The sequence below is a fragment of the Pleuronectes platessa genome, chromosome 11 (assembly GCF_947347685.1).
Source record: "Pleuronectes platessa chromosome 11, fPlePla1.1, whole genome shotgun sequence".
NCBI classification, from domain to species: Eukaryota; Metazoa; Chordata; class Actinopteri; order Pleuronectiformes; family Pleuronectidae; genus Pleuronectes; species Pleuronectes platessa.
Window position 1 is genome coordinate 17,370,453 of NC_070636.1, and position 23,639 is coordinate 17,394,091.

The following is a 23,639-nucleotide window of genomic DNA, read 5'->3' on the forward strand; positions in this document are numbered from 1 at the left end:
AAACCTAAGAAGAATTCCAGTAGCTAACCGGCCCGCCAATTCTGAAGGATGTAAACAGAGCTGTTCCCCTTCTCTCCGACGTGATGTGAAGAAAGTTCATTTTACTACATAACGGTGAATATTTCCATGTCAGCGATGAACACCAGTCGAGCAGGTGAGCGCCACAAATCCGTACTTGTTCTGCTTGTGAACTTCCGCTCCTGTTGTTTTATCGAGCATCGTCACTGCTAACGTCAGCTAGTACATACGCAGCAAAGCAGTGTCTTATCTTTATCGTTCTGTTGACAGGATCGGTCGATTCATCCCAGCTTGTTGCCAGGTAACGAGTCTTCATCACTCTCTGTTTCATCCACATGGTCATGTTCATAAAATGGTCCGTGTTATCTCAGGTCAGGGTGAATATTGTACAATAACAATAAGCGACAGATAGATCTGTATACTCCGTAGAAAGATAGATAGAGAGATCTGTTTCCTCCATAGATTGATAGATCTTTATATTCCATAGAAGGATAGATAGATGGATAGAGAGATCTGTTTACTCCATATAAAGATAGATAGATATATAGATCTGTATACTCCATAGCTAGAAAGATAGATATAGATCTGTATACTCCATAGCTAGAAAGATAGATAGATCTGTATACTCCATAGCTAGAAAGATAGATATGAATCGGTATACTCCATAGATAGATAGATAGATAGATACTTTATTGATCCCGAGGGAAATTTAAGAATGAACACTTGGACACAGATTAACAATTTCATGTCCACTGAACTAAATGGGCAGCTGTAGGGACAAACACCCATTTGTTTTGATTCTCACCATCACCGGCTCAGTTTTTACATGGCATGGGTGTTGATGTTATTCTCTGGTGTTACAGTGGTGACAGCGATTCCATCAAGGTTTATGTGCGAGTGCGACCTCTGACCCGGGGCACTGGACTGACCACAGATGGAGATCAAAGTCTGTGTCTCACCGTCACGTCACCCAACACCATCCGTCTGCTCTCCAAGCCAGAGCCGAGAACCTTCACCTATGACCATGTGGCTGATATGGACATATCTCAGGTTGGGAGCACGGGTTTCATCTTAGACACATGGGTTAAACTAGCTTGGGTGATTTGATAGTAACCTAATTTCTCTGTGTCTGATATAGCCTGTTAAAGTTAATCCTGGTGTGTGTATGTGTGAACTGATCTGTCATTCCTCAACAGGACTCTGTATTCTCCACTGTGGCTAAGAATATTGTGGAGTCTTGCATGAATGGATACAATGGCACTATATTTGCTTAGTAAGTGGTTTTTGTTTATATTTTACAGTATCAAATGAAAAAGAAAATAATGGCAGGACCTCCGTGACATCCATTTAATTTCTTCTCATATTCCTCTCTTGTTTTTGCAGTGGACAAACCGGCTCAGGGAAAACATTTACCATGCTTGGTGAGAATTATTCACATTGTGTAAATTGTTCATTACATATTCTTTAACTTTTTTGCATAAAAAATAATTAAATGGACCCTCATTAAAAAAAAATTTCTTGTTCCAGGACCATCTGAGTTGGATAACTTCACAGATGAACACCGCGGGGTTATCCCTCGAAGTTTTGAGTACCTGTTTTTTCTCATAAACAGAGAAGTGGAACAGGTGAGCGGTAACATTTCATTGTAGCAATTTTGTTGTAAACCAGTTGTTTATTTTCTAACTCTTTTGGTGATTTGTTTTTCTATCTCCCAAAAGTCTGCCAAGTCTAAGAGTTTCCTCTGCAAATGTTCATTTATTGAGATATACAATGAACAAATTTACGACCTCCTGGACACAGCGTCGGCCAGTCTTTTCATGAGGGAGAATATCAAGAAGGGTGTGTTTGTTGAGGGAGCGGTAGAGAAGTTTGTCAACTCAGCCGCTGAAGCTTACCAGGTAGGCAACTTCACCATCTTACTCTGTCACCATTTACTGAACAAAGTGTGTGGAGCTGCACTAAACTTTGTGTTTATAACCACAGGTTCTGTCTATGGGCTGGCGTAATCGACGAGTGGCCTCCACCTCTATGAACCGCGAGTCTTCCAGATCTCATGCTGTGTTTACCATGACTTTAGAGTCCAAAGAGTCCATCAATGAGGTGGTGAACATACGAATGTCTCAGCTGAACCTGGTGGATCTGGCAGGATCCGAGAGGCAGAAAGATACACACACAGAAGGCTCCAGGCTCAAGGTGATGCTTCCCACCTGAATGCTCTCATACTGATGTATTACATGTATCACTTTTGTTGTTGCTTGCTAACAGCTTGTAGCTGCTGCACTTTTTTTTTTCAGGAGGCCAGCAGTATCAATCGTTCCCTCATGTGTCTTGGTCAGGTGATCATGGCCCTGGTGGATGTGTCCAATGGGAAGAACCGCCACATCTGCTACAGGGACTCTAAACTCACCTTCTTGCTAAGGGTGAGTGTCTTTACATGCATACAAATGTCATTTTTTTTACGGCGAGATTGTTATGTTGCTGAGAATGGTGGTTTGGAAACTGAAAGTCAGATCCCCTGCAGTTAAAGCAGGTTAGTTGGTTTTGGTGTGTATCTGAAACATTAACCTTGGAAACATGTTTTTTAATGTTGCCTTAATGTCTGCTGACATCCCCTTTCAATAATTGTTTTGGATATAGCTTGCATATTACACAATGTAATTATGAAGTCATTGAACAAACCGTAGTGGTGATGTGGTTTGAATTGAAACCAGAAGCTTTACATTTTTGTCACTTGACATTCTGTTATTGAATTTCCATTTTCAATTTATTTTTGTCTTGGTCGAACATAACCCTTCATAGTGTTAATTTCGAAAATCTTGTACACTGTGACAATTTTTTCTATTCCTTTTATTTCAGGACTCTCTTGGAGGAAATGCAAAGACTTACATCATAGCCAATGTCCACCCTGGTTCAAAGTGTTTTGGAGAAACCCTGTCGACCTTGCAGTTTGCTCAGAGGGCAAAGCTGATCAAGAACAAGGTCTCATACTGTTTTAATACAAAGTAGACAAAACCAATAATTTCAACGCTAAATCACTTCATTATCTCATCTTCATGACAAATTATCTTTGATTTATCAGGCGATCATCAATGAAGATACACAGGGAAATGTGAGGCAGTTACAGGCTGAGGTGAAGAAGCTCAAGGAGCAGCTTGCACAGGCACTCAATTCTCCGGGAGGGGACTATGGGAGAGATATCGCACCAGGAGGACCTGAACTGCCCATGGGTATAAATAATTTCATTTTTACACCAATAAAAAATAATAATAATGTGGATTATCGTTTAAATAATATTTTCCTTTTCTTTTTAACAAATGTTAAATGGCTTTTCTCTCACCAGGCTCTTCCCTTGACATTCAACATGACTTTTCATTTAAAACCAAGTTTATGGCAGCTGTTCGTCTTTGGACGAAGCGAGAAGAGGAAAAGAGGGTATGGGAACTATTCGATTGCTCTATCATTTATTTCTCGCTCTTAAATTGTTGTGAGGACAAAATGTTGTTGCAGTGGAACTAATAGTAATGTTTGACTCCAATCAGACGCTGCTCCAGAAAGTGGCTCAGCTTGAGGCGGCCTGGACACAAAAAGACAAGTTCATACATTCTAGCCGAATGATTGTCAGGTTTCGAGAAGACCACATCTCTCGTCTTGAGAAAAAAATGAAGGCAGGACAAAACCTCCTGTGTGACAAGGACTCTCAGGCTCTGATTGACCAGCTGAAAGAAGAGATTAAGATCTTGAGAGATCAGGTAACAACATAATTCCTTTTGAACACACTCTGATTCACTGCTGAGGACCTCAGCTCTTTAGTTGAATACGTTTGTTTGAATAGCTCCAATATGCAGCAGAATAGGACTACATTTGTATTAGTTAAATGAGCTCACCAATTGTTAAGCCCAGGATCTACTGTTGCATCTGTTAATCACTTTTTTTGTCATGTACACATTGCTGCTGTTTAAGGTTGAACATCACCCAAAGATGACTCGATATGCAGCCGAGAACTACAGCCTGAGAGAGGAGAACCGGCACCTGCGTTCTCTTGAGTCAGTGGTGAAAGCCGAGGAAGTTGTAGTCCAAGTTTCTGCTGAATTGGAAGAGGCCTTCCAGACAGCCATGGAGTCAGAAAGAGCCACAGAGAGTATGATAAATATCATGAGAAAACTGAGAAAAATCTTCTTTATCTAGATACATGTCAATAATCTCATATTTCTCCACAGCTCCAGCAGCCTCCTCAACCCCTGTGGCTGCAGACAGTGTTTCAACATCTACAATTGAGAAGCTAAAGGCTCAAATGCTACAGAAACAGTCCGACCTCACATCTGCACTTCAGGCATTTGAGGAGTACAGAGAAATCACCAAGTAAGGAGGACATTTAATGATTAAAAACCACACTCGATCTAATTTCACATGGAACATTACCAAAGAAGCTTAGCAGGTGTTAAGAGACAAGCTTTCCAAAACTTAAAAATACAAGACACCTTTGAAAACTCCCAGTGTTCTCTACAAGCACAGCGTACTTCACATGGACACATATTTTAGTCAGTAACTGAAACAAGGCCAACTGTTAAACCGACTTCCATTCTGGCTTTTAATTTGGCGAAACAATGTCCTACCCTGTTTCTTATATTTAATGGTGTCACACATTCCTCCAGAATCCACTCTTTGTGTATGTTAAAATATTATTGCTCAGCTCTGAATCCTAGCTTCAGAAATAAGACGTTTATACAACTATAATATATTTTTGATTCAAAGGTGGATTTGTTTTCGTTATCTAAATAAAAGGAGCCATTTTTCCTCCAATGCTTTTACAGCCGAATAAAGTACATTTTGCAGACCTTAATGTGGTTTTTGGATGGTGCTCTGTGTTCTAGGAAACAGTTGTCTCAGCTGGAGTCTGAAAAAAGATACCTGGACAAGTCCAACAGGCATTTGGAAAATATTTTGGAAGCCACGAACGCTTACAAGAAACGGGAGGTCTCTGAGCTGAACAGAATTCACGTTGAAACTTTAAAGGTGAGGAGATTTTTGCAGTTGGCTGTGAGACAAATAACATAATCTCATTTGCAACCTGACAAAAGTAATTATTTTATCATCAAAAATATATGTTATTCTAGATTCTCACCACGCCCTCAAAAGCGTACAACTTGCGGTCCTGTTTCCTGCCTCTGTCCAGCCCGGAACACCTGAACGGGACAGACAACAAGGGAGACGACATTAGGGATGAGCTGCCTCCGTCAGACATGGCTGAGATGGCCTTGACTGAGGAACTGCGCCATGTGCAAGTAAATCAGCTCAAAACTATACCTCAAATCTGTGTAGTACCATGCATATATTCAGCCCCCCACACTGTCACACTAATCTACTGTCTCATCAGGAGCAAACCAGCTCTTTCCAGTCTCAGCTGAATGAGGAGGAACTAAAGAACAGCAAGCTGTTGCAGCAAATTGCAAAATTTGAAGAGCAGATCACTTTGATATCACAAGAGTCACGCCAGAAGAATGAGGTAGATCATCTCCTCAAATTCTTTATCGACATTTGCATGTTTATATTTGATGTGTAGTAGTCTGCAAAAACCTGCCCCTTTTCCATACAAACCATTTTGATTCCCTAATTTTTCTTTTCACATTATGCAGCGACTTTCTGCAGAGACAGAGAAAAGGAACAGAGATCAGCTCAGCCTGCAAGAAACTGTCAATAAGCTCAAACAAAGCCTTCAGTCTGAACAGCAAGCCTCAGACGGTGAGGTTCTGGTTTTTGACACATTCTAATGACATGTTCATTTGCCTTGATTTTTCTGTAATCGAACTTGGACATTTCTTTCATTTGTGGAAGGTGGAAGAGTACCAATGTGACTACTTTCGTTTCCTCTCCTTTCAGTCCTGAGGAGTGAGATCCGTGATCTACGCCTGGTGCTACAGTCGTCCGATAAGGAGCTGGCTGTTGTTAGGGACAAGTTAAGAGACGGCAAGAGCAAGGAGCAAAGAGAGATGAGCCAGCTCTCCAACAGTCTGATCAGCACACAGCTCCAGCTTGACAAAGTCCAGTAAGCACAAGTTTAATGCACAAAGTGAGTTGCGATTATTCTTGATCAAATGTGTCTTAAGTGTCCACAACTTTTCCTTCCAGTCTTGAGTGGGAGCAGCTTCTGGAGCAGCATCGGACTCTGCAGGATTCATTTGACCAGATTCAAGCTGAGTCTAAGTTTGAGGCTGATCAGTCAAGACAGCAGCTGCAGGACCGGCAGCAGGAGATTGACAAAGTGAAAGCACAGCTCATGGTCAGTTAACTCATAGACTCAACTATGGACTATGGCTGTCGTGTCCTAACTGTCTATACTTTTTATTCTTACATTTATTTTGTCTTTTATTCTAGAAATTGAACAACTCTCTGCAAAACGAGCAAGAGCACTCAAGCACCCTGATCTCGCAGATGAGAGAAAACAAAGAAAGTACATCAAAGTGAGATTTGCACAGACTATCTTTTTAAGAATTGTTTACTATTGTTTTGAAAATAGTTCTTACATTAACATGACTGACTTTGGTGTTTGCCTTCAGAGAACTCAATGAAACTGTGGAGCAGAACACGCAGCTCAGAAAACAAGTCTCGGACCTAACGGCACAAAACCAACAACAGGTCAGTTTAAAAAACAGTGTACATGTGTGAAAAAATGGTTATTTGCTAGAACAATGATTTGAAGCTCAGCATCTAAATCTGTTCATCTCATTTTTGTTTGAAGGAAACAAAACTTGTCGATCTTGAGCTAAATCTAACCTCTACCAGTGAAATCGTAAAGGGCTTGGAGCAAGAGATTAAACAGAATAAAGTAAGTCTGACCCAATGATTCTCTCATATTTTTTATTCCTCCAAATATAATGCTAGTATATCTGCTACTCCTCAATGTCTCTTGTTCTGTTTCACAGGTTGTTGTTCTAGATCTGATTAATCAGACCAGAGACCTCCGTGTTGAGCTGATCCAGAAGGAGCAGACCATTACCCACCTGTCTGAAGATGTCACAGACATCACAGTAATTTACTCTCCTACCTATTTGTCTTTAATAACTTAATGACATACCGCATATACACATAATGTTTAAATCTGCGAAGGAATGTATTTAATGATGTTGTTTTTCCCCTTCCAGGCCAAGTTCAATACTGCCTGCCTTGAAAGGGAGGACATGAGGGAACAAAACTCTAAGATGCAAACAGAAATGTGTGACCTGAAAGAATCCTTAGACAGAAGCGTGGCATCCAACAAGATTGAGGTATGTTCAGTCACATTAAACACATCTGTTCACACATGTGGGTTTTCAGAGATTTACAAAATTTTATTGACATTATGACTCTTTAGTTTTGGGCACAGCAAAACCTTAGTTTGAATAATAAAACTACAATGTGTTTGATTTATGTCTGTCCTCAGGTGGAGGTGTTGCAGGAGGAGCTGACTTATGCCACCGAGGAGGTTGAGAGACTCACTAAGGTCTTAGATGATCAGAATAGCCTCCTCCAAGCATCTCAAGAGCAAACAGCCCAGAAGGATGTCATGATACAGAATCTACAGCAAAAGGTGAGCCTCTTTGTCTCACTACAGAAAAAAAATACCCCAAATAATCTACGTAAATCCTAAGGATGATTATTTTCATCAAAATTACTAAGAGATATTCTCCTTTTGAACCAGGTGCAACAACAGCAAGACGCTGTTGAGAAAACGATCAGAAATGGAAGTTTGAAACCCCTTGTTGAGACAGCAGTCACACCTAAATCATTACCTCGGGTAAAACCTATTTATGGTTTAGTTATTGTTGAAATATGCCTTTACATCTGACTTTGCATCTGTCTTGATTAATTTTTTTTAGTTTTTTAGCACCAAGTGTTTATGTCCTGTTTTTTTTCTCTGCCTCTAAAGATGCCTAACACTCCAGGCAGCTTCAACAGGGATCTGAACCAGGTGCTTGAGAGTCAGGAGAGGGAGCTGGAGAATCGACGCTCCTCCATGATAACCATGGAGATTCTTTTAGTAGAGCTGAATGCTGAGAGAGCTGCCAAGAATGATGAGATCGCAAGGCTGAAGGTAATGTATATTATTTTATGTGAAGATTAAATTAACTTGCAGCCATTCAAATTTAGATGGAAATGTTTAAAGCAGACTCTAGTGTATTTGTTTTGTGTATTAGCCAAGAATTTTTAGTTCTTCCGTACGATAGACTGTTATTATACCATCAAGTTTTCAATTTAAATCACTACATTAAATTACTATGGATGAATCTTTTAATGCATCCTATACATTTTCAATGTGCTTAATTTCTGTGAATGGCATCAATAATAATCCATAATCTGTATTAACTGTCGTTAGACGCAGCTCACTGAGAAAGAGATGGTCCGGATGGAGATCCAGGCCTTGCTTGACAAGTTTTATACCAAGCAGAGTCAGATGACGCAGAATGGAAATGATCCGTTGAGTTTATTCCTCCTCTTTTTCAAACTAAACCTAAAATGCATCAGATCACCAGTTTTTGCTGTCACAAGGAAAATTAATGTATTTTTCTGTGATTTGTAGTGAGGACCTTAATGATGCCATTAAACAGTCTATGAATAAGGAGCTGCAGGAGGAGCGAGCAGAGAAGGTTTGCATCAGTCAGTCTGCTCATTTTATATTATTTTCTCCTGAGTGAACACTTAATTGAATGTGTCCCTCTGTCTTATTGATTAACAGAACGACTTAACGAGGACGCTGACTAATACTCAAAGAAAGTAAGTGCTTATGCTGAGAGGTTGAGTTTAGTAGTTAATAAATGTTAATAAATGTTTGGTTATTGTATATTTATGTTATCCTTCATTCATTCTTAATGATCGATAACTATCTTCTCTGTTCGTGTTTGGAACAGATTGCAGGCGCAGGAGTCAATGTTGGCTCAGTCTCAAATCTGCGTTCAGGAGCTGACCTCTGAGCTGAGGAACCGTTGTTTAGAGCTGAGAGAGCTGAGCCAGCGGATACAGGACGACGAGAAACTTTTCCAGGTAAGACTTTTTTTCTCCACTTGTGGTCAGGTGATGGTACAACATATTAATCCTGATCGAAATATCTCTAAAATACTTTGAGAAACATTTAGTCAACAAGAAGAAACTTCAAATCTCTCAGTTGGGGACGGTCAACGACTATTTCACATCATAACAATATGGGGAAAAATTGTCATCGCTGCCTATTTGAGGACAATGACTTGGCTACTTATAGATTACATTTATTCAGGCTGAAAAAGACGAGTGCAAACACAAGGTCATCTGGCCCTGTAAAAGATGTTTCATATTTCAGTTAAGACTTGACAACATATGGCATACAGAGAGGAAACTCTATATTTATAAAATATTTATATTGATTTGGATAAAATCAAAGTAACACCAGGAGAATTGATTTATTTCACACTTTTAATTTGAGCAGTGTGACATTCACAATAAAAATGACTGGGCTTGTTTACACTAAGGTTCCCTAACAACAGCCAAACAAACAGACAACGTTATCTGACTTTACTGATCATATGTTTTTTTTTTACAGGAGAATGAGGTTCTCCGTAAGCAGAACGTGAAGCTGTCGGAGGAGAATGGAAAACTTGTTGGACATAAGAACCACAAACAGAGGATTGAATATCTGGTGAAGCTAAAATTGGACAACACAAAACTTCAAGGGGTAACTAACTTTTCTCTCGTTGAAGGATGTTTTCTCTGTGGTCATTTTGTAACCGTTCATCACAACAATCAATTTTGTTTTAAAGGAAAACGAAAAGCTCCGAACAGAGATTAGCTTGATGCGAGAAGTTGGATGTCCATCGCTGGAGATCCTGTAAATCCCTCGTCTCTGAGTGTTTGAACAGAGGTGAAAGTGTCTCAATCTAAATTTGTTGTCTTTTTAAAATTGTATTCCCTTTTTTTTTTTTTTACTCTTCTTAATTTGAATGGTTTTACGTGGTTTAGGATTGTATTTCTTCTCTTCATTCAGGAAATGTGTTCAGGTCATTGCATCCCTAAACAAATTTGACTGGAGGCCCATTCGACCTTTTAGATTTTTAATTTTTTTTATTTACTGTATGTGCTGTTGCAGCACAATCATTTCGGGGTCTTATTGAAATGCTTAGGATGAACTACAAGTTGTCCACAGACTACATTGAAACAAAAACAATGCAGAATAACATCTTAATGTGAAAACTGGACATTTAACATGTTCAGAATATTTTTGGTGCTTATTTCTGATGCTATTGTTGTTATGAGTTGTTTCCACTGTTTAATGTTTCTCATGTACTTTTCCATTATACTGAGCCGTATAGCTAATGTATTTTTAGCACAATGAACCTTGAACATACTGTAATTAAAACATTTGTTTCTATCTAGAAGCTTTAATTTGTCCCATCGTAACCTTATTTTTCTTTGAAAATCCTGAAAAGTTAAATAAAATGTTAAAATAACTGTTTCAGTAAAAGCTGCAACTTAAAGTAATTTTAAAATTTATTTATCTGTGAGTTAATGGATTTAAATGTGTTTCATCTATAAAATTATGTTTCAAAGAGATTGAGATGTCTTAATTTGTCCGACCAGAAGTCTAAGATATTTAGTTTGAAATAATAAAACACCAAAGGAGCAAGAAAATGTGGTTTTGTCACTCAAATAATGAATTAAATATTCATGGGTCTGACTGATCCATTAAATGTTTCAGATCTGATCTCATTAGAATTAGTGAATATAGATTTTAATTCATCCAGGTCTTTGGATATTCACAGCGGAAATGACCTTCACCTCTCCAGATTAAGATTTGTTTTTGGTGTAGTCGTAGATCGACACATTGCATAGCATTCACCAAAGGATAAATACTGCAGCCATTTTGAGTGAACACAGGCGTTATTGCAATTTGAATGTGCTTCTGTGGGGATTTTTCGGTTTTTAGTCTAACCGCCAGGGGGCCAGTTGAGCGCGTACACCTGCCTCGGTTGCCTCGCGCCTCAGTCAGCACACGAAGTGGTGGAAGAAAGACGATGGTTTTATTTTAGACAGCGACGACAAGATGAAGAAAGTTTTCACCGCCGAGCAGATTTCCGCCTGGTTCACCTCGGGAGCCACGTTTGCCAAAATTAACCTCACAGACGAAGCGGCTGTGAAGAAGCTCGAAGAACCAGCGGCCGAGGGGACCAGGTGAGCTTCATGTTAGCTTCATGTTAGCTAACCTCGGACACGTTTGGCCCTGGTACATGGGCCTCACGTGTCACTTCCCTTCTCTCTCATCCACAATCATGCTAAATCAAATATGACACGTTGAAGGATGTCGGCCTCTGCGAATTCAGAGTTTTATGTGATAATTGCTGTGAAAACTACCCGAGGTGCTAAGCGCCCGTCCATGATGGTTTTGGCGGCTACGAGCTCTGCAGTGGAAAAGGGACACTTGATTTCTTGCCAGTGTTTGTTGAAATTAGATTTGACGAGTTAAGTTACGTTTTTTCATTTACTGCCTAGGACGTGTTTAAAAAAAAACACCCATCAGGTTTACATTTTTACATCCTTACCCTCACACAACTCTGACCAGAGAAGAAACATCTAATTGTTTCGATTATTTTGTCTGTTTTTCTCTAAATGTTTTCTTAAGCCTCTGCTACCCTGCCAGGAAAGATAAACTTCCAAATATAGTACACTAAATTAAAAACAGTGCTATTAGACAATAAAAAAAACTCTAGAATTTAAAAATGTATCTATTTACAGCATTTTGACAGTTTTGCATCCATAGGTCTCTAAAAACAGTTCAGATGAAACGGGAGAATATCGACCTGTGCTCTAACTTCTCAAAAACATGTTGAGCGTGTGATGAGCGACTGCAGGGACACACTGCTTCACCTAAAACCTCACAAATGGGTCCAGGCTGTGCACGTTCTCACATACTGTGCTCACACATTATCTCTGACAATTTACCTTTTGAAACACGGCCTAACCTCTACAAAGACTTACCTAGGGTTGTTTTCAAGACATCATGAAACCCTCAGGAAAACGGGATTATACAGAGCAGGCAGGCAAGACAAACTAGTCCTTGTAATAAATTGTATTTTTTGTATTTTTGTCTCAAACCTTGAAAAACCTAAAACTACTAACATTTGTAATGTGTTTGTTGTTTTCATGTGGTTTCATGTTTGGTGTGTCTTTTCAAAGTGTAGTACTGTATGTCCCATTGGGCCTGAGAGATGCTGGATAGTTATATGGATGTTCCCAGTCGCTGAAACCTGAGAATGAACTGGAGTGCCGCATGGCCCAGTCCACATATCCAGAGATTGTTGGGATCTCCTCCCTTGGGCAGTCTCCACAGTTGGGGATGGTGGTCGTGACAAAGCCCTGCCTCATTTTATAGCGGCTGGTCCAAGCCTCCATTGGTCTGTGCTGTGCTGACTGACCTGAGAAGTCGTACTCTTCATCATATTGCTTATGGTTCACAAAGTCTCTCAGCACCTGCTTGAAGACCGACACCAGCTCCCAGGGTCTTATGTTGTTAGTGGCCAGTACCTCACGAAACCTGCGGAAGGATGCACCAATATTAATTAATTAAACAGTAGTGAAAAAAGGAAGGATTAGCATGAGCTTCCCGTAATGTCAGGTGTGAGTTTTAAATTAATAATATAATAATATTGATGATATAATTATAATGTTTCACCATCATAAAATGAGATACCTGTAAGCGAGTCGTCTGTATGTCATTGTTGAAACTAGAAGCACAGATGTGTGGAAATGGTAGAAGCATTATAACATATCTTACTTAAATTTGATTCTTTGGTAATTTGGCTGTAACAACCCTCCAGTGACCTAGATGTGAGTTGTATGGGGAATAAATAAGTAGGTCACAGGGCTCAACCATCTATAACAACTCTTCAACCTTTTTGAAATATAATTGCGATCATGCAGATGATGAGAGGAAACCCCGGCAGTCTGCCTACACTCAGCTTTATAGGGCATCCTTCACCTTCACATGTTCACACCCTCTATCCCCTGCCTCTGTGACAGTAACACATAATGGCTTTCTTGGCAGCTCGCCCTGCCTCCCTTTCCCTTTGGGTCTTCTCTGCTTCGCCTGCTGTCAGGCCTTGTGTTGAGGCAGTAGCGGTTAGCCACAGTTGACAGCATGCTAATGTGAGGATGGCGCATGGCATGTCCGCTAATAAACACCTGGAAAGGACTGCAGCTGCATGGATCGGTGGTATCTGGGCACACAGGAACTCTAGCTGGTAAAGCTCTGATGTGGGGATGAGAGTCCGTAACCGATGGTACTTCTGGAACCATTGGAGCCCCGGAGAGCTGTGGGCCAACCTGTGCTCTCGCTCCAATTCCCGTGCCAGTTGTTCACGTTCTTCTACATGCCACAGGAGCTCTCTGATCAACCTGCGGCTGGGCACAACCTCTGAGCTCTTAAGAGGTGGCGCTTCATTCTGAGTCTGCACTTTTCTCACATGAGACCACTTCATCCAGCTGAACAGGGGCATGGCACTTAGCAGAACGTCCAGAAAACTGAAAGAACAAGAATTCTTTGTTATTGCGGACCCTGAAGGTATTTATACAGCACAGAGCTGGAATTTTCCTTAAACTAATGGCTAGTTTCCTTCTAAAGCTGCTTTCAGACAGGCACTGACCACACAAAACAATTTTTCTTGCCAAGTCCCTCAGTGAAATCACGCGATGTCTGTGTTGATGTGCTGTAAACAAAAACACATGCTTTTCCACAGGAAATGTTTATGTGGCGTCCTGCCTCCTGCATAATCTACCCAGGTGCCATATCTGGCAAGAATGCTATGGAAATGCCCTTTTGTTGTGAACACATCTGACCCAGAAAATACCTTGCTGTGTTCTTCATATGTGAAAGACAAACTCTAGAAAAGGTCGAGACCCAAATTTAGTTGACAGCTTGTGGATTTCATTTCTGACATCATGAGTTGGTGCCTTTTAAATGACTAAAGGGCAGATATACAACTTTGCGAGGAAAATGTAAATGTTATGTTGTAAAAATCAGTAGAATCATATCATGAAAACCGTGTGGGGGACAAAATCACAGCCATAATTCTAAGAATGGGAATATTGTTTCTCATTTTATCCATAACTGTTTGGCCCCATTATATTTAGAGATGTCAGTTTGACAGTAAAAAACGATCACCCCATAACTAAGCTGACCTCTGGTCTCTGCTTTGATTGCCTTCAGTTAAAGTCAAACTCGGTCGAGCACAATGTCGGGTGTTTGTATTTGGCCCCTTTTTTCTTTCAAGATGATGGATTCAACCCGGCTTCCACCTGGGATTTAGATGGATCACACAGCCTGCAGGGTCAGAGGTCAACCACCTCTATATATTGTAGAGTTACACAGCCTTCATTCTTTTGTGTCTGATTTGATTAAAAACTAATCATGACTTAAACAACAGTGAGTCTTTCAGCATGTGCAGGTCAGAATGGATCTTACTACGACTGGCTGAAAATGGAAAATAACTACTTGTACTTACAGCTGAAAATGGCTCCACCGGCTCTGTGAGGTATTCAGGAGTAGGGTTAAAACTAGCGTAGTCCTCTGCTTCTTGTCGTTATGGTTCAGCCCTGGTAGTGTTCATTCTTCAATCGCTGTTGCGTCCCTCGGTGTCAAATGCACATCTCTTGTGTGTCGGCAGCAATTCTCCAATGTCTTGACTCCTGAAGCAGTTTTTCCTCTTTCTGCTGTAGTTAATGTCTTGTCCCTATCTCTCCCACTGCTCTTGCCACACAGACTTTTTCCAAGAGAGTTAGTCACCCACCACTAACTGACTAAGAGCTGTCTCTTCTCCTCTCCCTTCACTCCGCTCTCCTCTGTGCAGTGTGCAGCTTTGTTGTAAGGTCAGCTGCTTTGTAGCTTGCACGAAAGGATTGCATTGGAGAGAAAGGGAGAGGGCGAGAGTGCATGTGTGTGCATAAGCCGCATGTGTGTTATATTTGAGCTCCTCTTGTCAGAGTTTGTGCCTGCTGTTGTGATAAAAATCCTCCTGGTGAAGACGAGGGGACGGGCAGAGACAACATGGAATGCTCTCCAGGCACCAGAGCTGCGGGCCGGGTCGAGTTGACCAGAGGGAAAGACAAGATGAGGCACAGACTTAGAGCGGGGTTAGATATGACATTAGGACAAAGTGTGTAGAGCTGCTGGCATTTTCATCCTCTGTGTGAACCTAAAGATGAAGTTAATTATATACTAAAACTCGATTAGTATGAAATGCAGCAGTACACAGCATGTACCTCAGGTGACTACAACACCTGAGTGTTCTGCAACACTAACATTCAACAGTTCCTCATTTTTATATTATTCCCTGGGAAAACGGAAAATGTTGAAAAATGCCCTTTTTAACGCTGAGAAAATGAAAATGAAAAATCTCCTGATTTGCACCATATTGTTTTGTGTTCTTTACTGAACCATACCATATCCATCCACTAAAGTTTGTGGAAATTCATTCACTTCTTTACGTGTGTCCTTGCTGAAAATCAAGCAAACCAACAAATAGAAGGGTGAAAACATAGCCTCCTCCTTTTAGGTTATAAAACATGACATTGATGCACTGATCTAAATTTTTTTCCAGAATCTTAAAGGGAATTTATTTAAGCTGCTTTAAGGCTCGGTCTCTTATTTTAGCCTGGTCTTACCAGTACATACAATTTTTTCAGTAACTGCATGTTTCTTCTCTTTCGCCTCTTTGAAACATGGGCAGTTAAGCTTTTTCAGATAAAGCTGAAGAATGGTACACTATGTTTTTATCCTATCCTGAATGACTGAAGATGGAGTGTGGTCTGTCATAAATGAATAAAGAGGACGCTTGTCCCATATGAGCAGAATTTGAATTGACTGCGGTTTAGTTGGTGAAACTGAACTAATCGTCTTACTAATTTAAAACGTTATCACACTTAGTATCTTATTTTATATTAAGTCATTATTTACATATCACTATATCAGACCTTTTTTCTCAGTAGTTATTGTAGAGTGTGCACGTTTTGATACCATTGCAGTTGGTTTATAGTGCCTCAAAACGTTAAGCTGCTTAAAATGTATTTCGTTTCTCTTCAGGCCATCAGAGGTTCCTGATGAGAGCAGCCTGGAGCCTGTGAGCTCCGGAGGGAGTCTCCAAAAACAGAAACCTGCTGGGAGTGAGTATTCAACTTCCTGTAAAATTGTTCCTATCTTAAATCTTATTTAAAAACATTGTGAAATTTATTTTTTATAGACTGTTGAACACAGTATTTCTCGTGCGTTTTATTATGAACCCTCAGGTCCTGCTCCTCCTCCACTGGCCTACTATGAGTACCCAAGTTTGCCCATAACCAAAAACAGAAAGGAGGTCTGTTGCATCCAAATAGGCAGCCTTACATTCTATAAGTGCATGGTCATTCTTATAGTTGTTTTTGTCAAGTGAAGGGTTTTATGTCCCCAGGACAATGGTGTTTTCAAGATTTAACTTTTTATTTAAGATGTACTCAGTGATTGTTGATGCTGCAGGACAAAACCTAAATTCATATTCACTGGGCATTTTTTTTTCTTCCTCTTGTCTAATACAGAGTGCTGTGTGTATATTTTAGGAGATCAGGCTGACATTTAAGCTGCACTTCCTTAATGCAGATTATAAAGTCTGGACTTTTGGTTAAAAATCAGCTTAGCACATCCATCTGCTCTACATATCTTAACTTATTTTGAAATTCCTTTTTTATTTCAGTGATATGTTCCAAATACCCAAATCCGGTATCTTTTTGTTAACACTGTGTGTGTGTGTGTCTGCTTCCAGCTGATTTCCCTCATAGAAAACCACTCTGTAGTGATTATTCGAGGAGCCACAGGCAGTGGCAAGACCACCCAGCTGCCACAGTACATTCTGGACCACTACAATGCCAAAAATGCCTCGTGCAACATGGTGGTCACCCAACCTCGCAAGATTGGGGCCACCAGTGTTGCTCGATGGGTTGCCACACAGCGGAAGTGTACGCTGGGTAGTTTGGTGGGATATCAGGTATGTCTCAATTAGACATAATGTGGTTTACTTGAACTGTCCAGTGCAAAGAGCCCTGTGTATATTTTTTGTTTTTGCACCAAAAGCTTCAGCGAACTCTTGTGTGTTTGTTGGCAGGGTGTCTGGCTGTACTATGCAGAGCTCCTAAACAGTGACTAATAATAACAGTTTCCTCTGCTACATGCAGACCTTAGTTAATTATGTCCCTGCAAGTCGGAGCAATAAAAAACAGTTGAAGTCATGTTAAGCCACAAAAGGTTATATTGTGTTCTTTATTCACTTAAGCTATTTTTACTCTTATTTGCTGTAGGGAGAGAGCTTTCTTTTTGTTCCCCCTTCGTACGTTTTGTCTTGGTTTATAAAAGTCGTGCAATCAGTGAATGGAAAGTTCTTTGTGCTCAGAGTTAAGTCAGCGAACGGTGAAGCGTTTCCCTGAGGTCACACAAAGGATTGCAATTGATTTTATCTCAGGTCACTGGTATTTTCTCTAAAACCAACCCAGAAATAGGCACATTAAAGCTGCAGACAAGCGGGAGATGACGGAATGTCTTGAATTTGCTTCTGAGAAAAATATCAAACCAAAGACAGGAGTTGTATTATGCTTTAACTCAATCCAAAAAGTATTAAAGATTATTGGTCAAGAAACTGACAAATGATATCACTCTGCACAAAGGTGGTGGCAATTATCACATCGTGCCGATACAAACCTAATCTATGAACTGGTCAGATATCAAGTCTCAGTGATCCTTTACTAAAGTGGCAAGTCTACATCCCTACTTAGAGTCAGATTTACATGTCTGTCAGATAAATGAAGGTAACTCTGAATGTTTGTACTACAGGTTGGACTGGAGAAGATGGCGACTGAGCACACGCGCCTCATCTACATGACGACGGGAGTGCTGCTGCAAAAACTGGTCTCTACCAAGTGCCTCACCGAGTACTCACACATCTTCGTAGATGAGGTGAAGATCATTTTAAATGTGCATATGCATTTCTCTGTTAACTGGTATCTATATTTGATTGTTTTTGTCTTGACCACAAATAATAATCTCTCAAAAAAACCAATATGTTACGTACTGTCAAAATGTTAGTCATTTGCAAATTAAGATTCAGTAATTTCACCCACTTTAAAAACTCAACACTAATTTAGATCCACCACCTAAAACCTCAGGATTTTCTGGAGAATTTACAGGGCTGCCAACATTAACAAAGACTTGCATTTAGACTTTCCCTTAAGTATTTCAGAGATAATATGCCAATGCCCTTAGAGTTTGGAGGGGAGTGGAGGAGGAGTTTTGGAGGAGTAACCAGACTAACACACAAACTGCTCTAAAAGGATATTAGTAGGATATGTTGCATCCGGTCTAAAAGCTCATTGTATTTTATTCTGCTGTAAATCTGTCTCATCATAGTTTGTCTTCATTTAATGCTGTTCCAGTGGAAAGGCTTAATCTTTGCATCCTATCTTCTAATCGCTAACTGTTGTGTTTAACAACTCTGCCTTTACACAAGGTTCATGAGCGGACTGAGGAGATGGACTTTCTCTTACTGATTTTGAAGAAACTCCTTCATTCCAACTCTCGTTATGTCAAGGTGATTACTATATCAAAGTAAAGATCCCACCTTTACTCACCAATCATTTCCACTCTCACTCATTTTTAGTTGTCCTTTTCCAGATCATCCTCATGTCAGCCACCATTAACTGCAGACAGTTTGCAGAGTACTTCGGCACCCTGATTCGTGGCAAGATGAACCCTGCCTTTGTGTTTGAAGTGGAAGGGGCACCTTTTGCCATTAAGGAGTTCTATCTGGATGACCTCCAAAACCTGTTGCCATATAGGGTAATGAGATTATAATAGTTTTCTTCTGCAACTGCCATGTACTGTGAGGCCAAACGATTTATACATTTGTATTAGGGCTGAGGGGTGTGACTTGAAATCAATATCATGATTATTTCAAACTTTTACCTCGATAACTATTAATGAACGTCCAAGGAGACGCGTCACTCGGGTGTAGGACACACTCCTGGGTGTGTGTGTCTCCTTATCCCTGTCGCGCTTCACTCAAACTGAGTTATTAATTCGATTAAACCAATGATGTTAGATCATGAATCTGGATTGTTCCGGTCACTTTAACCCTGATGTCCTGGTTGTGTGCGTGGTGTTATGTCTCAGTGTGTGAACTGCGTGCATGCAAAATGTTGGAGTTTTTTTCATTGTGTTTGAACCGGTGTCTCCTAAACTTTAGAGTGAATCAACAAACACCAAGTAAGCTTCAAGGTTTCGATATATGTTCGGTCAATCAACAAGTGCTAATTTGTATGTTTGTGTCTTCAGCTGTTAGACTCCTGTCATCCAGATGACCCTTACATCGCAGTAGAGATGTACAATCTTGCCATCAGTCTCATCCAGAGCTTTGACGAGTTGGAGGGCAAAGATTCCCGGTAAAGCATTGGTTACTCAGCGCACTAATCTGCTATATAGACACGTTGTGGTCCCCATGTTTGTTGAGTTATGTGTTGAAATGTGTTTGTTAATAAGCAGCAAAGCTGACAAAGACAATGGTGTAACTTTGTCTGAGAGGGGCAGTGTTTTGGTTTTCCTGCCTGGGTTTCACGAGATAAGCTACATGCAGGAGGCTTTGGCCAAGCTTGTCCACAAAAGGTGATCTTTTGAGTTTATCTTCTTTCTGCAGATTAATACCCGTTTATTTTTTAGCTTGTTTCTGAAAGACATTTACTATTACGTTGCATTGACTTCTTTTGTTCAGATTGCAGGTTTATCCTCTTCACTCCTCTGTGACTCTGGAGGAGCAGAATGGTGTGTTTCTGCCTCCTGTCCCTGGATACAGGAAGGTGATAACAGCTAAACCTATTAAACCTAAAAAAAATTGATACCTGCTGTACTGATGGTCGTTTCATCCTCACAGGTCATCCTTTCCACCAACATTGCAGAGAGTTCGGTGACTGTATCGGATGTCAAATATGGTGGATTACTTTTCCCCTGAGCTTGAATGTATTTTTTCGTCTTGTTGAATATTAGAAAGCTGAAGTTTGATTTGGTGTTGGTGCTTTTTTTGTGATCACAGTCATTGACTTCTGCCTTACCCGTCACCTGGTCTGTGACCAAGAAACAAATTATCAGTCTCTCCGTCTCACCTGGGCGTCCAAAACCAACTGTAACCAGCGTAGAGGTATGTTAACTACTGCAACTACTGCAACATAAACTGCAAAGTGTCTTGTCTGTTCAGCTGAGACTTCTCTCACCTATTTCCTCAGGTAGGGCAGGACGAGTGTCTAAGGGCTACTGTTATCGTCTTATCACCAAAGAGTTCTGGAAGAACGAGATCCCAGAATACATGATTCCTGAGATGCTGGTAAAGAACGTGTTCAATACACGTAGATTTTTTATTTGACAGTTTTTGAGGATGCCTTTGACAATTTGTCTATGCTACACTGTTTGCCTTCCTCTTAGCTTGCCCCCTTGGCCACTATCATGCTGAAAGTGAAGCTGCTGAATATGGGAGATCCCCGCTCTGTCCTCTCAACAGCACTTTCACCCCCAAATCTTGACGACATAGTAAGAACTGTGCTGCAACTCAAAGAGGTCTGTAAAAAGAAAGCAGATTGATTCCCCTGAGAGCCATTGATGTCTTGTGCAGTACATATACATGTGTTGGTGTAGTGATGACTTATTTATTTAGGCATCTTCTCAGCTCTGTGACAGAGAATTAGACCAGTGTTAGGATTGTCAAGTTGTTTGCAGAGAGTAATGTAGTGCAGTGTTAATCTTGTTTTGTCCATCACTAACAAATTAGAAACTTTTTAGTAATAAGTTATTCTTGTTTATAGCTTTAGAGAATAAGATTAACAGTTATTTCAAGATATTGAGCGTATTATTAAATAAATACAATATCCATCAATAGCCATTCATTTAAATGACAAACAGTGAAGGAAAATTCACAAAGTGGTGAGTCATGTTTTATCAGTAAACTGTTATTTTGAGGAAGGGAATAAAGCCTATTGTCTTTTCATTAGTTGTTGGTTTTCTTCTGTAGATGGGCGCTCTGTCTGTGAAAAGTGACGGCAGGTCTCAGAACGATGATGGAGAGCTAACATTCCTAGGTCGAGTGGTGGCCCACTTACCTCTGGACCTGTACCTGGGGAAGATGATTGTCCTCGGCCATGTCTTTGGTTGCCTGGACGATTGCCTCATCATAGGTAAGTCTGTCATTTTACAACTGGAATTGGCGTCTGTTAGAGCACATGCAGTAGTGTGTGCAGCCATAGAGACTTAGATTGGCCAACAAATCAGTCAGAATTGCACTCTTACAATACATTTGTGTGCATGTAACATTTTTAAGTGTTGGTTTGTTATATTCTCAGCTGCCTCACACTCTCTGAAGAGTTTCTTTGCCATACCGTCCATGCAGCAGATCGCCGGACACAGGTGAGTCATAAACTTTAGATGCAATGATTCACAGACTGTCAGTCTTGTTTTTGTGTATCAATGGATGATGGAAAAATAGAAAAATATATCCATGGATTTTTTTTAACCATTTAGTTGTCCTTAAGTCAGTGGAGTAAAGACCCTTCTTTTATAATTATTGACTGACTTAAATATCTCAAGACCCATATCAGTTGGGCCCAACACAGTTCCCATCCAACTTACGCCATATGATGTCAAACTGTTCATGAATGGTTCTCTTCAAGTCCTGTTTTTCGCTAGATGACCTGTGTATGTTTTGCTGAAACAGCACAAACAGTTTTTCTTCCAGTGGTCATGTAGTTGATCATGACCCTTTTCCATCAAACTACTTTTCAGGCCAGAAACCGGTTACGTGCATTACATTTATTTTAACCTTAGTGAAAATGACCATTGTTTTAAATTCCAGGAGCAAGATGGCCTTTTCCCACGGAACACCAAGTGATTCCATAGGTTTTGTAAATGCCTTCAAGGTGTGTTCACTTTAACAACAAGTTGTGTGGTCTTAAACAAATTTACATATTTGCCTAATAACTGTTCACACCTTAGCTTGAAAACCGTTCGCTGTGGTCTCTCACTTTTAGGCATGGCACTCTTCCAAAAAGACTGGACAACTGAGACACCCAAAGGTAAAAAACACAACAACACAACAACCAAACATGAACTTAATGGAAAGAGAAACGCACATAAAACTTACAAAGTTCATTTTTGAATTTTTTTTTTCTCTCTATGATGCTCATTAAGCAACCATTTATCATTGTATCATAATTTTTCAATGTGGTGTTTCTTGCTGCTTTACTCTCACAGGACGAGCTGGACTGGGGAAAAGAGAACTTCATTCAGATCAAGAGGATCAGGGAGGTACACAGACGATGCAGAGAGCAGGGTCACATGACTTCCCCATACACACATTACATCACCCATCCTAATCTAGCATTAGCCTGTGTTGACGCACAGTTGATTATTATCTCATGCATTAGTAAAAATGCCCAATAACTTCAGTCTCAATGAGCGAATTAATCAAAAATACACTACCATGGTCCTCAGCAGTATCACTCTCTCCAGGTTGCAGAGCTGTATGAGGACCTGAAGAAACGTGCTTCCCAGTTCAACATGCATGTGCAGGACAGCATTCAACCATCAGACTATACCAGCACACACACGCAGAAGTTCCTTCTTCAGGTGAGACTCTGTGCTGGACATGTACAGTCACCAAAAGTTTACATAATATACAAAGTGTTTACTCCTCACCTCGCCCCAAAGAGAGACATTTGGAAGAAACAATTGAAAACCTGATACTGCAATGAAATTCAGGTCCCTGACCCAAGTGTGTTTACACATCGTGTGCCTCAGATCCTCTCATTGGAGCAGATAGATATTGAGTTCAGTTTGTGTTTGACTGCACCTGTCTCTGTCTCAGGTGGTTATCGCTGGTGCCTACTACCCCAACTACTTCATCCAGAGGGAGCTAGATGAAGACCTGGCAGCCAGAGAATTAAGTGGCTTCAACCCCAGAACAACAGTGATGGTATAATCCTAATTGGCAGACATGATGTGAATAAAGTTCGAATCAATTGTTGTGAAATATGCTTAGATTAGGCTGAACTTAAATATTTTGATCAATACTTGACTCTAATGCTCTAACTAATCTTTTAAACTTGTGACGTTAAGTAGAGAACTTGTGATTAAAACATAACTGGGCTGTGTCCAGATGAGGAACATGCCTCCATACAGTTTCCTCTACTACAAGCAGCTGCAGTCTCTGTTCCGCCTGTGTGGACAAGTCAAAACCATCTCCTTTGATAACACCAGGTAAATGAAGGCAAATTACACATTCAACCTCAGCACTTTGTCTACGCAATGCATTTGAAATAAAGAACTAACATTTGATCACTCTTTTCCGGACTGTTTGTGTGTGCACACACTCAGAGCATATGTGGAGTTCTACAGGACATCTCAAGACTCAGGGGTTCTGCCTGAAGTGTCCCTCGCTCTCGTCCTTTCCCAGCAGAGCTATCCCATGGAACTTTCTGTCTACCCCATTGAACAAATTGAAAAATGTGCTGGTAACAGAAACCTATCCCACATGAAATATACAAGGTACGACTTTGTTTTCATATTCATAAAA

General features: G+C 40.4%; 3 protein-coding genes across 3 annotated transcripts in view; 2 read left to right on the top strand and 1 right to left on the bottom strand.

Annotated features, from left to right (window-relative positions):
• kif15 (kinesin family member 15) lies at nucleotides 1-10,572 on the top strand. The gene is given in 36 exon segments (XM_053434043.1): nucleotides 1-154; nucleotides 289-319; nucleotides 882-1,068; nucleotides 1,215-1,291; nucleotides 1,402-1,439; nucleotides 1,546-1,643; nucleotides 1,737-1,916; nucleotides 2,002-2,211; nucleotides 2,313-2,438; nucleotides 2,875-2,997; nucleotides 3,098-3,245; nucleotides 3,359-3,450; nucleotides 3,558-3,767; nucleotides 3,979-4,156; nucleotides 4,236-4,377; nucleotides 4,890-5,031; nucleotides 5,133-5,300; nucleotides 5,393-5,521; nucleotides 5,652-5,757; nucleotides 5,896-6,061; nucleotides 6,145-6,295; nucleotides 6,391-6,476; nucleotides 6,573-6,651; nucleotides 6,755-6,841; nucleotides 6,939-7,043; nucleotides 7,158-7,280; nucleotides 7,436-7,582; nucleotides 7,694-7,789; nucleotides 7,922-8,086; nucleotides 8,369-8,469; nucleotides 8,573-8,639; nucleotides 8,729-8,766; nucleotides 8,901-9,033; nucleotides 9,566-9,697; nucleotides 9,783-9,824; nucleotides 9,827-10,572. Coding segments are annotated over 36 exon segments (4,182 nt in total). The 5' UTR covers nucleotides 1-126; the 3' UTR covers nucleotides 9,878-10,572.
• rd3l (RD3 like) lies at nucleotides 9,315-14,885 on the bottom strand. The gene is made up of 3 exons (XM_053434044.1): nucleotides 14,517-14,885; nucleotides 13,198-13,536; nucleotides 9,315-12,550 (listed from the first exon to the last, which is right to left on the bottom strand). The coding sequence occupies exons 2-3, from the start codon at nucleotides 13,509-13,511 to the stop codon at nucleotides 12,187-12,189; spliced, it is 678 nt and encodes a 225-aa protein (XP_053290019.1). The 5' UTR covers nucleotides 13,512-13,536; nucleotides 14,517-14,885; the 3' UTR covers nucleotides 9,315-12,186.
• Nucleotides 10,840-23,639, top strand: part of tdrd9 (tudor domain containing 9) — an 18,755-nt gene continuing 5,955 nt past the window's right edge. Inside the window, exons 1-23 of the mRNA XM_053434045.1 lie at nucleotides 10,840-11,190; nucleotides 16,094-16,173; nucleotides 16,297-16,364; nucleotides 16,806-17,027; nucleotides 17,867-17,989; nucleotides 18,540-18,620; nucleotides 18,704-18,868; nucleotides 19,364-19,470; nucleotides 19,571-19,690; nucleotides 19,797-19,881; nucleotides 19,956-20,013; nucleotides 20,115-20,219; nucleotides 20,305-20,402; nucleotides 20,501-20,632; nucleotides 21,084-21,246; nucleotides 21,412-21,475; nucleotides 21,921-21,984; nucleotides 22,096-22,140; nucleotides 22,319-22,372; nucleotides 22,577-22,693; nucleotides 22,932-23,039; nucleotides 23,223-23,323; nucleotides 23,441-23,611. Of these exons, the coding sequence (XP_053290020.1) occupies nucleotides 11,063-11,190; nucleotides 16,094-16,173; nucleotides 16,297-16,364; nucleotides 16,806-17,027; nucleotides 17,867-17,989; nucleotides 18,540-18,620; nucleotides 18,704-18,868; nucleotides 19,364-19,470; nucleotides 19,571-19,690; nucleotides 19,797-19,881; nucleotides 19,956-20,013; nucleotides 20,115-20,219; nucleotides 20,305-20,402; nucleotides 20,501-20,632; nucleotides 21,084-21,246; nucleotides 21,412-21,475; nucleotides 21,921-21,984; nucleotides 22,096-22,140; nucleotides 22,319-22,372; nucleotides 22,577-22,693; nucleotides 22,932-23,039; nucleotides 23,223-23,323; nucleotides 23,441-23,611 (2,459 nt within the window). The 5' untranslated portion in view covers nucleotides 10,840-11,062. The remainder of the gene's footprint in view (nucleotides 11,191-16,093; nucleotides 16,174-16,296; nucleotides 16,365-16,805; nucleotides 17,028-17,866; nucleotides 17,990-18,539; nucleotides 18,621-18,703; nucleotides 18,869-19,363; nucleotides 19,471-19,570; nucleotides 19,691-19,796; nucleotides 19,882-19,955; nucleotides 20,014-20,114; nucleotides 20,220-20,304; nucleotides 20,403-20,500; nucleotides 20,633-21,083; nucleotides 21,247-21,411; nucleotides 21,476-21,920; nucleotides 21,985-22,095; nucleotides 22,141-22,318; nucleotides 22,373-22,576; nucleotides 22,694-22,931; nucleotides 23,040-23,222; nucleotides 23,324-23,440; nucleotides 23,612-23,639) is intronic.

Coding starts and splice junctions, on each gene's coding strand:
- rd3l (XM_053434044.1), bottom strand. CDS start 13,511: ATGCCCCTGTTCAGCTGGATGAAGTGGTCTCATGTGAGAAAAGTGCAG. Junction 12,551..13,197: donor GCAGCTGCAGTCCTTTCCAG/GTGTTTATTAGC, acceptor ATCCTTCCGCAG/GTTTCGTGAGGTACTGGCCA.